Source organism: Taudactylus pleione, unplaced genomic scaffold (genome assembly GCF_031769625.1).
Source record: "Taudactylus pleione unplaced genomic scaffold, aTauple2 ptg001032l, whole genome shotgun sequence".
NCBI lineage: Eukaryota > Metazoa > Chordata > Amphibia > Anura > Myobatrachidae > Taudactylus > Taudactylus pleione.
In genome coordinates, this window is record NW_028285433.1 from 13,098,444 (window position 1) to 13,111,398 (window position 12,955).

Consider the following 12,955-nt stretch of genomic DNA (forward strand, 5'->3'; position numbering starts at 1 on the left):
TTTTTTTTCGGTCTTTGTGAAATGTGTGGGCTGTAGCCGCACCTGCATCCTTAAAGCAGCAGCGACAAGCGTGCGTCTGTCTGTTAAAGGGTGGTGACACCCTCAAAGTGTGCTACACAAACAATTAAAATATTGTTCTTTTTTTTCTGTCTTTGTGAAATGTGTGGGCTGTAGCCGCACCTGCATCCTTAAAGCAGCAGCGACAAGCGTGCGTCTGTCTGTTAAAGGGTGGTGACACCCTCAAAGTGTGCTACACAAACAATAAAAATATTGTTCTTTTTTTTTCTGTCTTTGTGAATTGTGTGGGCTGTAGCCGCACTTGCATCCTCAAAGCAGCAGCGACAAGCGTGCGTCTGTCTGTTAAAGGGTGGTGTAACCCTCAAAGTGCTCCAAAAAATAAAAAACTATTTTTTTAATGTGTTTGTGACTTGTGTGCGATGTAGCCGCACGTGCATCAACATAGTAGCAGCGCCAAGCGTGCGCCTGTGTCATAAGTCAAGGGCTGGTTTGGACATCTGGTCCGGACTGAAGGACGTGCCAACAATTTCTGACAAGTCTACTGTCACTGCATATGATACTGTCCTCAAAGCAGCAGCGACAAGCGTGCGTCTGTCTGTTAAAGGGTGGTGACACCCTCAAAGTGTGCTACACAAACAATAAAAATATTGTTCTTTTTTTTTCTGTCTTTGTGAATTGTGTGGGCTGTAGCCGCACTTGCATCCTCAAAGCAGCAGCGACAAGCGTGCGTCTGTCTGTTAAAGGATTACATCGGTGACAGCATCCAAGTAGGCATGTCAGACAGTCCGTACCTGTACTGGCAGGAAAAAGAAGCAATTTGGAGGTCCCTGTACAAACTGGCTCTATTTTACCTGAGTTGCCCCCCCTCCAGTGTGTACTCCGAAAGAGTGTTTAGTGCAGCCGGGAACCTTGTCAGCGAAAGGCGTAGGAGGTTGCTTCCACAAAATGTGGAGAAGATGATGTTCATAAAATGAATTATCAACTCTTCCAGGGAGACCAGCCTCCAGAACGTACAGAGGGACCTGTGGTTCCAGCGGGGACGAATTAATACTCTGTGAGGATGAGGATGTACACACTGAAGAGGGTGAGGAATCGGTGGATGAGGAGGATGAGGATGACATCTTGCCTCCGTAGAGCCAGTTTGTGCAGGGACAGATTAATTGCCAGCTTGTTTTGTGGGGGCCAAACGAACCAATCATTTCAGCCACAGTTGTGTGGCAAACCCTGGCGCTGAAATGATTGGTTTGTTAAAGTGTGCATGTCCTGTTTATACAACATAAGGGTGGGTGGGAGGGCCCAAGGACAATTCCATCTTGCACCTCTTTTTTTTCTTTGCATTATGTACAGTTTGGGGCCTAGTTTTTCTAACTGCCATCCTGTCTGCCACTGCAGTTTCACGCCTAGATGGGTCACGTGTTTGTGCCGCCCACTCGTGTCGCTTAGCATAGTCATCCAGCTACCTCGGTGCAACCTTTTGGACATAAAAACACTATTGTGAGGTGTGAGGTGTTCAGAATAGACTGGAAATGAGTGGAAATTAAGGTTATTGAGGTTAATAATAGCATAGGAGCAGAAAAACCTACAAATTCTGTGATTTTAGCTGTTTTTATGCTTTCTTTCAAAAAAATACAGATCCAAAACCCAGAACCCAAAACACGGAAGGGTGGTTTTGGCAAAACCAATCCAGATCCAAAACACGAAGAAAGATCCAGATCCAAAACACAAAACACGAAAAGTGGCCGGTGCACACCCCTAATATATATATATATATATATATATATATATATAGTGATATCTATGGGGTAATTAGCTCGGCAGAGGGTGGATTGGTGCTGTTTAGGTGCTTAATGAGGGTCCACACACAGCTTTCAAGTAAAATAAATGAGATGGTGCTTTACTTCCAGCAGGCAAAAACAGGTACAACACAAAGGAACAGAAAAAGATAAATAACCTAGCCCCTGTTTCGGGAGTCTAACTCACTTCTTGAGCCCTCTCTAACGTGGTGCAGCTAGTCTTCCAACAAAGTCTCTGCCTGCTTCTTGCAGGTCTATCGCCAGCACCAGCCTGGCTTGGCTTGGCTGCCACAGCTACCCAAACACATTCCTGGTGGCCTTCCCTGTATCATACAGATATAGGCCCTGGCTTCCTCAGCCTGCAGCTTTACTGCTCCAATGTCAAACAGTCCGAGAGTTTGTGGTCCCCCCTTGCCTCCTGCAAGGTCCAGACACAGGCCTCCTGGCCCCCAATGGCTCGCTTAGCTTCACTGGGCTCTCTGGCTGCCACAATCCCACATAGATTGTTTCCCACAGTAGCCTGACTGGTCTGCCTTCTCATCAGCCCACACCTGAGCTCTATTCACAAGGCAGCAATTAGGCATCTTCCCACAATGCCTTTCTAGTCTGTGTTGGCGGATCTCCCCTGCCCCACACAGAATCTGCTGCTCACCAGTGCCACTTCTGGTGATACTGCCACTATATATACAGTCAGGTGCATAAATATTGGGACATTGACAGAATTTTCATATTTTGGCCTCTATTCACCACTACAATGGCTTTGAAATGAAACAAACAAGATGTGCTTTAACTGCAGACTTTCAGATTTAATTTGAGGGTAATTACATCCAAATCAGGTGAATGGTGTAGGAATTACAACGGTTTCTATATGTGCCTTCCACTTTTTAAGGGGCCAAAAGTATTGGGACTATCAACTCAAAAGCTATTTCATGGACAGGTGTGGGCTATTCCCTCGTTATTTCATTATCAATTAAGCAGGTAAAAGGTCTGGAGTTGTTTAAGGTGTGACATTTGCATTTGGAATCAGTTGCTGTCGACTCTCAATATGAAATCCAAAGAGCTGTCACTATCAGTGAAGCAAGCCATCATTAGGCTGAAAACTCAAAACAAACCCATCAGAGAGATAGCAGAAACATTAGGTGTAGCCAAATCAACTGTTTGGAACATTCTTAAAAAGAAAGAACGTACCGGAGAGCTCAGCAACACCAAAAGACCCGGAAGACCACGGAAAACAACTGTGGTGGATGACAGAAGAATTATTTCCCTGGTGAAGAAAAACCCCTTCACAACAGTTGGCCAAATCAAGAACACTCTCCAGGAGGTAGGTGTATATGTGTCAAAGTCAACAATCAAGAGAAGACTTCACAAGAGTGAATATAGAGGGTTCACCACAAGCTGTAAACCATTGTTGAGCCACAAAAACAGGAAGACCAGATTAGAGTTTGCCAAACAACATCTAAAAAAGCCATTACAGTTTTGGAACAACATCCTATGGACAGATTAGACAAAGATCGACTTGTACCAGAGTGATGGGAAGAGAAGAGTATGGAGAAGGAAAGAAACTGCTCATGATTCAAAACATACCACCTCATCAGTGAAGCATGGTGGTGGTAGTGTCATGGCGTGGGCATGTATGGCTGCCAATGGAACTGGTTCCCTTGTATTTATTGATGATGTGACTGCTGACAAAAGCAGCATAATTAATTCTGAAGTGTTTCGGGCAATATTTGCTCATATTCAGTCAAATGCTTCAGAACTCATTGGATGGCGCTTCACAGTGCAGATGGACAATGACCCGAAGCATACTGCAAAAGCAACCAAAGAGTTTTTTAAGGCTAAAAAGTGGAATGTTATGCAATGGCCAAGTCAATTCCCTGACCTGAAACCGATTGAGCATGCATTTCACTTGATGAAGCCAAAACTGTAGGGAAAATGCCCCAAGAACAAGCAGGAACTGAAGACATTTGCAGTAGAGGCATGGCAGAGCATCACCAGGGATGAAACCCAGCATCTGGTGATGTTTAAGCGTTCCAGACTTCAGGCTGTAATTGCCTGCAAAGGATTTGCAACAAAGTGTTAAAAAGTGAAAGTTAGATTTAGGATTGTTTAGTTTGTCCTATTACTTTTGGCCCCTTAAAAAGTGGGAGGCACATATAGAAACCGTTGTAATTCTTACACCGTTCACCTGACTTGGATGTAATTACCCTCAAATTAAATCTGAAATTCTGCAGTTAAAGCACATCTTGTTTGTTTAATTTCAAAGTCATTGTGGTGATGAATAGAGGCCAAAATATGAAAATTCTGCCAATGTCCCAATATTTATGCACCTGACTGTGTATATATATATATATATATATATATATATCATAGATAGATGGAGATATACCTCTATCCAGCCCTGCACAAAGTGTTCTTCCAGCCCTCTTCTCCCTCAGCCAGGCAGTATATAAATCTTACCCTACCAGGCTGGTGCTGTGGCTTCTCTCCTTCAGTGGCGCCATGACGTCACATGCGCTGGAAATAATCTTTATTGTACAACAGCAGAAGGGGCGGACGGGCATCTCATCATGGCAGGCGATGGGCTCCTTTCACCTTGGGGAAGAGGTAATAGCGGTGGGTTGGGGGGAAACTGTCCAGTGGCCCAATTAATTTGCACTTACAGTAGCGGTGGCGGGTGGGTATTAAGACAGTGACCCCTTTCACTTGCACGGGTAAGTAGTGGCGCCGTCCCCATTCATTTGCACTCCCAGCAGCGATGGACAGGTGGAGGAGCAGGCCGGGCCCCCTTTTCTGTCGGAGTGTCTGGGCCCGGAACAGTAGTCTCGTCAGTCCTCCCTGATGGCAGCCCTGCTCAGATGTCTAATAGTCCATGCAATGTTCCCAATGTTGATCCGATGCTGCATCTTCGGATGCATGCAGCAGATCTGAGTATCTGGCAGTGGGCCAGTTTCCCAGATGCCACCTGCAGCATTTGCAGAAGTTCTCAGATCCGCTACTACTGAAGAGGCAGAAGCTATCCCTTTTGTGTTTAGCTCTGAATCACCACCTCAGGGGTATATTTACTAAAGTAAGAGTCTTTTGAACTATTTTGCCTTTAGCAGCCAATCAGATTCTAGCTATTATCTTCTAGAAGGTCCCCGAATCTGAGTATGTGTATCATTATAATGTGCTGTATCAGGCATTAGTCAGGAGTAGCCGTATATACTTACATCCCATGATAGCATAGAGAATAGAACAGTAGTGTGACTGTGTCAGTAGTAATTGCTGTACTTACATTCCCTTGTTTTTATATAATATACTAATATAATTATATATCATATACAAAATAATAGTCATGACAGTGATAATAATATATATGAAAGTCACAGTTTCAATATTAAAAGAAATAAAAATTGCATATATAACAGAACTGCAAACAAAATGACATAAATACTAACATCTGAAGTTTTCCCCTCTAAAAATCAAATGAGAATCATCTTCTCGCTAACTGTAATAATAGAAATAACATTTAAGTAATAAACGTTTTGTGTACGGGATGCCGGCACATGGTTAGGATGCTGACACCTATCGGTAAGTATCCTGATGGAACAATCATCCAGCGCTCCCTATAAATAACTATGGCCCTCATTCAGAGGCGCTCGCTATTTGCGGTCGTTCGTTCTAAAACAAGGGGTGGCTATTCAAATGAACCGTTCGCTAATTGCGGTCTGTTCACGCCTCAGTCTGAACGAGTGAGCAAAACTTGCGGTTGTAATTTTGAAAAATACACCCCCTTGCCGCTTGCACCATACTTCATGTCCGCTATTTATTAGATTAATCGAGTACATCGAACAGCGTATGAACTGCTTGCTATTCATGTGGCTGGTTTTTTCAACCGCTATTTTGCGAGCAGTTCTGAGTAAAAAAAAACCAAGTGACGTGGTCAATGACGCTGCTGTATTAATTATGCACTCCCTTAAAACGCCCGTTTTGACCTTTGAGCACGCCTACGTTCGAATTCCACACCCCCGTTTTCAAACACCTTCCCCTGTTACCACCCACATATGCCTCCTTCTGTCACTCAAAATAGCAGGCATTCGCTATATAGCGAACAAACGATTTTTGGCAAACATCGGTCAGAACGAACGAGCGGCCGCTTACGAGCGGCTCTGAATCAGGGCCTATGTTTTGAGTAGCTCTCACATTGGTGACCCTTAGGATACCAAATAGTAGTATTAAAATTAGTAAGATTTTGAAAGGTCTTGTAAAATAAATAAATATGACAGCTTATGTATAATAAAATAAAGTCACAGTGTTGAGACATAAAGTAGTTACTACATAAATTGATAGCAGTATGTTTATAGCTCTTTTTGGTATATGAAAGGGTTAGGTGTATATAAATGAAAAGTAAATAAACATAATAATAAACCAATACTGATAAAATACTTGCTGGTTATAGCAGCAGTGGTAGAAACTGTTAAACTCGTCCCTCTCCCTACCTGTCCCTGTTTGCAGCGACTTCAGGATCTCCTCTGCGCTATACAGTGGAGCAGCAAGCCGGGTCACTCGGAGACAGGAACTCTCTTTTTCACTATTCCTGTTTAGTGATGCCCCCATCACGTTAGCCGCGTATGTTCATTCCCGGTGTCTGTGGTTCCTGAGTTCTCTGGTCACACGTCTGTGACATCAGTATTGGATGAAAGTAAATACACCAATGCTTTTCGTCACGTGTGTGACTTTCAAGGTTGAAAAAGTCACACACGACGAAACGCGTTGGTTTATTCAGTATGTATATCATGGTAAAGTGTTGTATTATGGGACATAGAAAAAAAGAGTATTTACTGCATGTGTAAATAGTCAGAGAGACACACTTGCCCCAGTCATTAGTCAGGTGTACAACTGTCAGTGGTGCATCTATAATGGGTGCAGGTGCCCCTGTGACCAGGGGGGCCCACACCACACACCTTGCACCCATTTAGTATACTTACCTCTCCTAGTCACTTGTCAGCATTGTCCCAATCATAGTAAAAATGGTGCAGCCACCATTTTTCCAGAGATTTGCGTATGCACAGTACAGATATCACCGGGAATATAGCACAGCCACCATTGTCCCAGAGACAGGAAGGGGCTAGCAAGGAGGCTGCCACAGGTCCTCTACTCTCTTAATTTACATCTGACAACTGTATATACTTCTGTCCAGAGATAGCATAGAGAAGTAGTGTGAGTGTGTAAATAGTAATTACTAAAGTCCCAATTAGCCCCAAAATACACACATTCATCTCTCTAACATGTAAATAGTTGTGTGTGTGTGACTACTGTGTATGTGTCTCACATGTAGTCATACACACACAACTATTTACATGTGAGACACATACACAGTAGTCATACACACACAACTATTTACATGCGAGACACATACACAGTAGTCTTACACACACAACTATTTACATGCGAGACACATACACAGTAGTCATACACACACAACTATTTACACGTGAGACACATACACAGTAGTCATACACACACACAACTATTTACATGTGAGACACATACACAGTAGTCATACACACACACAACTATTTACATGTGAGACACATACACAGTAGTCACACAGACTCAGCTATTTATATGTGAGATACATACACAGTAGTCATACACATACACCTATATACATGTAAGACACATACACAGTAGTCACACAGACACAACTATTTATATGTGAGATACATACACAGTAGTCATATACACACAACTATTTACGTGTGTGACACAAACACAGTAGTCATATACACACAACTATTTACATGTGAGACATACACAGTAGTCATACACACACAACTATTTACATGTGTGACACAAACACAGTAGTCATATACACACAACTATTTACATGTGAGACACATACACAGTAGTCACACACACACAACTATGTACATGTGAGACACATACACAGTTGTCATATACACACAACTATGTACATGTGAGACACATACACAGTAGTCATACACATAAGGGGTAAATTTACTAAAGTGAGCGTTTTTAGAAGTGAGTTTTAAAAGTGATGTTGCCCATAGCAACCAATCAGATTCTACTTAACATTTACAGTAACTAACACCTTCTAGAAGATAATAGCTAGAATCTGATTGGTTGCTATGGGCAACATCACTTTTAAAACTCACTACTAAAAACTCTCACTTTAGTAAATTTACCCCCAAGTGTCTCTTCTTCTGTGACAATGCTGTCCGATAAACAAAACATACACATGAACCAGAACCTGCCGCATGTACCAACATATGTGGTTTTTTTGCAGGAAACAAAACAAGAATAAATTCCTAAGCTGGCTGCGCTCAAAATTTCAAAGAACATCTAAATAGTAAGTAACTATGTTTTAGACTCCATCAATTGATTACAATTCACCAGACTATTATATGCACATGTACAGTAATAATAAATGATTTACACTGGTGAAGACATATTGAGGGAAATGTAATAGGACCTGATTTTGCAATTGTGCCACTTTCCACTTTCCTTGTCATCCATATTGGATGACACTTCATTACCCTTGGGGTATAGAGGGTGCTAGTGGTGGACCCAGGAACAACTACACAAAAGCTTGTTGGTATATGCCCTCTCTGAAAAGCAGTGGCAAAACTGGGGGGTTGAGCATGGCACGTACCCTGGGCTCCATCGGACTGGCCGCAGTCCAGGACAGTGATTTTAAGTCAGTGTAGTGTGGACCACAAAGAGTACACAGTAACAAACACGCCGGCGCTGGGTACTACACTCGTACTGTCTGGCGACGGTGTGTTTGTTTTGGCAGCCAATGAGTGTCACACAGACTCTCATTGGCTGCTGCACCCTCTACCGGAGCCGAGCTGGAGCTCAGTCATGTGCTCCACCTTCCGGCTCCCACAGTGAGTGATGGGAGAGATGTCATGACGTCTCTCCCATAGTGCTGAGCGGGAGGACGGAGGAGCGGGGATTCAGGTAAGTGTTGTTTTTTTTGTGTGCATGTCTTTGTTTTATATATATATATATATATATATATTGGGCACTGTATAGGGAAGACTACTGGGAGCACTATATAGGGGGGGACCACAACTGGGGGCACTGCATGGGGGGCTGCTGCTGGGGCACTGTATAGGGGGGACTACTGGGGGCACTGTATAGGAGGCCCACTACTGGCGGCACTGTATGAGGCAATACTAGGGGAACTGCATAGGGGGGACCGCTACTGTGGACTCTGCTTAGGGGGACCACTACTAGGGGCACTGCATAAGGGGGGGACACTGCATAGAGGGGACCACTACTGGGGTGCTTGTATAGGGGGCACTGCATGCAGGGGACCACTACGGGTGGTGCTGCATAGGGGGGACCACTACTGGGGGACTGTATAAAAGGAACTACATAGGGGGGACCACTACAGGGGGCACTATATAACGGGCACTGCATAGGAGGGCCACTACTGGGGGCACTATATAAGGGGTTCTACTGGGGGTACTGCATAGGGGGGACCACTAATGGGGGAACTACATAGGGCACTGTATAAGGGGCACTGCATAGGGGGGAACACTACTAGGGCAAAGCATAGGGGGACTACTACTAGGAGCACTGCATAGAGGGGGCCATTACTAGGAGCACTGTATAAAGGGAACTCATGGGTTCACTGCATGGGGGGACCACTACTGTGAGCACTGCATACGGGGAACTACTGGGGGCACTGCATAGAGGAGACCTCTACTGGGGGCACTGCATAGGGGGATCACTACTGGGGGCACTGTATAAGGGAAATTACTGGGGGCACTGCATAAGGGGAACCACTACTGGGGGCACTATATAAATGGCATTACTGGGAGCACTGCATAGGAGGGACCACTCCTGGGGACACTATATAAGGGATATTACTGGGAGCACTGCATGGGAGGGACCACTACTGGGGGCACTGTATAAGGGTACACTACTACAGGGGGCAATGCTACTGTGGACATTGCATAAGGGCCATTACTACAGTGGGCATTGTAAGGTGGGCTCTACTACTGGGGCATTAAGGTGCAGATGGAATGGAAAAGAATCTTCCCAGAGTGACGAGAAACGGTACTGTGTGCACTGCATAGGGGTACCACTACTGGGGGCACTGTATAAAGAGAAACTACTGGGGGCACTGCATAGGGGGACCACTACTGAGGGCACTGTATAAGTGGCACTACTGGGGGCACTACTGAGGGCATTGTATAAGGTACACTATAAGTGGCACTACTGTGAGCACTGCATAAGGGTGCACTACTGGGGGCACTGTATAAGGGTGCACTACTGGGGACACTGTATAAGGGGCACTACAGGGGGTACTGCATAAGGGGCAACGCTACTGGGGACATTGCATGGCATTATGGTGCACATGGAATGGAAAGGAATGTTCCCAGAGTGACAGGAAATGGTGGGGAGCCATGTTGACATGTCCTCATTTTTCATTGGCCACACCCCTTGTGGCATGTGGCTTTTCTCGCGCACAAACTTAGGGGCGTCTCCATTTTTAACTTGCCCTGGGCTCCAAATACCCTAGTTACGCTACTACTGCAAAATACTCATTTTGACCAAGTATGGGAAGTCCATGTATCACACACCATCACGACTATTGGCATCACTGGTTTGCTTTCAGCAGGGAGCCCTGGTGATGTAATCACTGCACTGTTTACATTAACAGCCCACCAATAACCAAAAGGAGCATCATGTGGTGTGCACCCTGTCACTGCAAAGGAGCTGGCATTTTGGTGTCATCCCTCTACAAAAGTAAGTGAAAATGTTAAAGGATGATGAATATACTCCGTAATCATTCTCATTAAAGTTGAGTCTAAATTAGGGATGGCCATCGACCATTGATAGTTAACAACCATCGATGGTTAACTACCGATGGTTGATGGTTTTGTCAATGATGGCAGAGATCCAGTGGTTCCCTGCCATCTATAGCTGACTAGGACCTGATGAGTTCTTTCTATCTCAGACGGCTGGAATTTAGCCTCCCAGTGGTCTGCTAAGACCCACCCCCAATTCTGATTGGCTTGCGACACGCCCTGCCTTCCAGTGGCAAACTATCAACAGTTCACCATAGATGGTTTTGCTCCATCAATGTTAATCACCGATGAAATGCTTGATGATAACCACTAACGGCCAGCCCACTGATGGGCATCCCTTGTCTGAATTCCCGTGCCCAGCAACCCAGGAGGAAACCTCACCATACACAGGATGGGATGTACTAAACTGCAAAATTCTGTAGGTTTTGTGCATTTTACTGCATTTCTCATATATTGTATGTATTCCGGTGCTTCGACTCAATGGGTTGTTACACTAATAGAAGGCTATGGGCCTCTTTTTGGGATGCCCCTGAGAGGCATGCGCGTCATAAACCCAGAAATCCCTCTATCACAAAGAACAGCACTTACCGATTTTCTAGGTACATATCGGCTAGTTGCCATCGCATCACTGGATTTGATGTAGGTAGCCCAGCAACCATTTGATGCCGGGATTCCGATGTCCATCCCTAGCTAAGTCTGTCTGTGGGCGTTATGGCATGTGTTTACATAATGAGCCATGCCTGACTTTTGTTAATATGTCCACAGACAGCGCAGCCTCAATGACCAAGCGCTACTTTGTTCTCTTCTCTATTTACAACAAAATGGCCACCAGAGCAGAGGGGACTTTGTGCATGTGCGCACACCAGCCTCAGAGCTCTTGGCCCATGGACACTGTGGTGGTGCCAGTGACGTAAGAAGCTGAGAAACATGATGGCTCTTATCAGGAATCGCATCACGGCACCCAGCGGAGCCGCATTGTCCGAATTCCGTGATGGCACTAAAGTCAGTCGGCGCAATATCCGGGATGCCCACCTGCAGTGTATCCATGCTTACCCCCTCCACCCCCTTACTCCAGCTGCTGCTCGTACGATGCAGAGGTAGCAGGATGACATCATGTATGGCTGGGGTCAGAGCAAGGCACAGGGATCAGTGCAGGACTTAATCTCTGGACTCTGGTACTAAGCTGACACAGCTCCTCTCCCCCTGCTGCCAGGATAGCTGCTAGTGCTGCCGGTCATAGGAGGAGACAGACTGCGGCATTAGCCTAGTACAGCAGGTTACACTGAGGCACTCTACTGCCCTGGGTGCAGGGAAATGATTGAACCTTATAACAGCGCCACCTATTGCCGACAGTCACTGGCTTAGTCTAAGGAAGGAAAGTTAGTGGATGTAGGAAGGAAAGGGAAGTGGATACTAGACACTGGCCGTCAGCTCTTAGCTTTAAGGCCCGATTCAGACCCGATCGCAAGGCTACGTTCGCACGCTGCTGGTCGATTGTCACCGTCTGCGCATGCTTATGCATCACTGTGCGCGTACGTGAGCCTCTCATAGCGATCGGGAAGCCATCCCTCAGAACACATAGATGGCCCGCTAGGTTGAGTGACAGAATGTGCCATTTGTGGGTAGTAACAGGGGAAGGACCTGGAAAAACGGGGGAGTGGATGTGCGAACGCAGGTATTTCTGAGCGTCAAAACAGCGTTCTTTGGGCATGCATAATTAAAGTGAAGTGTCGTTGTACACATCACCTGGCTGTTTTTTTTACTGCAGCACTCGCAGTGCTTGCGGAAGGGTGGGGTCTGCCACAAGCACTGTGTATGCCTCCGATGGTTCTCGATGTTACAGATGGTTTAATACACTTCCTGGAGATGACGTGCTGAGAAGGGAAAGGGGGCGGCATTAGACTGGCTTGTGATCGCACAGCCGCCGCACCTTAAGCCATCCCGTGCGATCGCGGATTTGCATACCCGGCCTCTGACGGCTGCGTGCGAATGCAGCTTAGCCGCCGGGTCTGAATCGGGCTCTTAGAGCTGACAGCGAGTCTCTAGTATCCACTACCCCTTCCTTTCTACATCCACTAATCCCCTCACCCTTTATTCACTGTACCCACCCCCTGTCTTCCATTATTCTTCAACCATTGGTCCTCCCATCCTTCTTCCACTGCACCCCGTCACACATCTATTGGCCTCCCCTTCCTTGCTGTGTTCTCTGGTCCCAACCTTCTTCCTGCGTTCACTGGTCCCCCACCTTTTTCCCTGCATTCACTAGTCCCCACCTTCCTCCCTGTGTTCACTGGTTCACCCCTTCCTCTATTTTTA

The 12,955-nt window shown here is 45.7% G+C and overlaps 1 protein-coding gene across 6 annotated transcripts in view; it reads left to right on the forward strand.

The window, feature by feature from the left end:
- The window catches only part of LOC148454101 (uncharacterized), a 70,249-nt gene that overhangs the window by 23,612 nt on the left and 33,682 nt on the right, over positions 1–12,955 (forward strand). For 4 of the 6 annotated variants that reach the window (XR_015874844.1, XR_015874842.1, XR_015874843.1 and 1 more), the window contains one exon: positions 8,101–8,163. Coding sequence is in view for 2 of the 6 variants with exons in the window: in XM_088461319.1 (XP_088317445.1) it covers positions 8,101–8,163; positions 10,492–10,577 (149 nt within the window). In the remaining 4 variants the exon portion in view is untranslated. Of the gene's footprint in view, positions 1–8,100; positions 8,164–10,491; positions 10,578–12,955 lie in introns of all 6 variants that reach the window. The other 2 variants (XM_088461319.1, XM_088461320.1) reach the window with 1 other exon arrangement.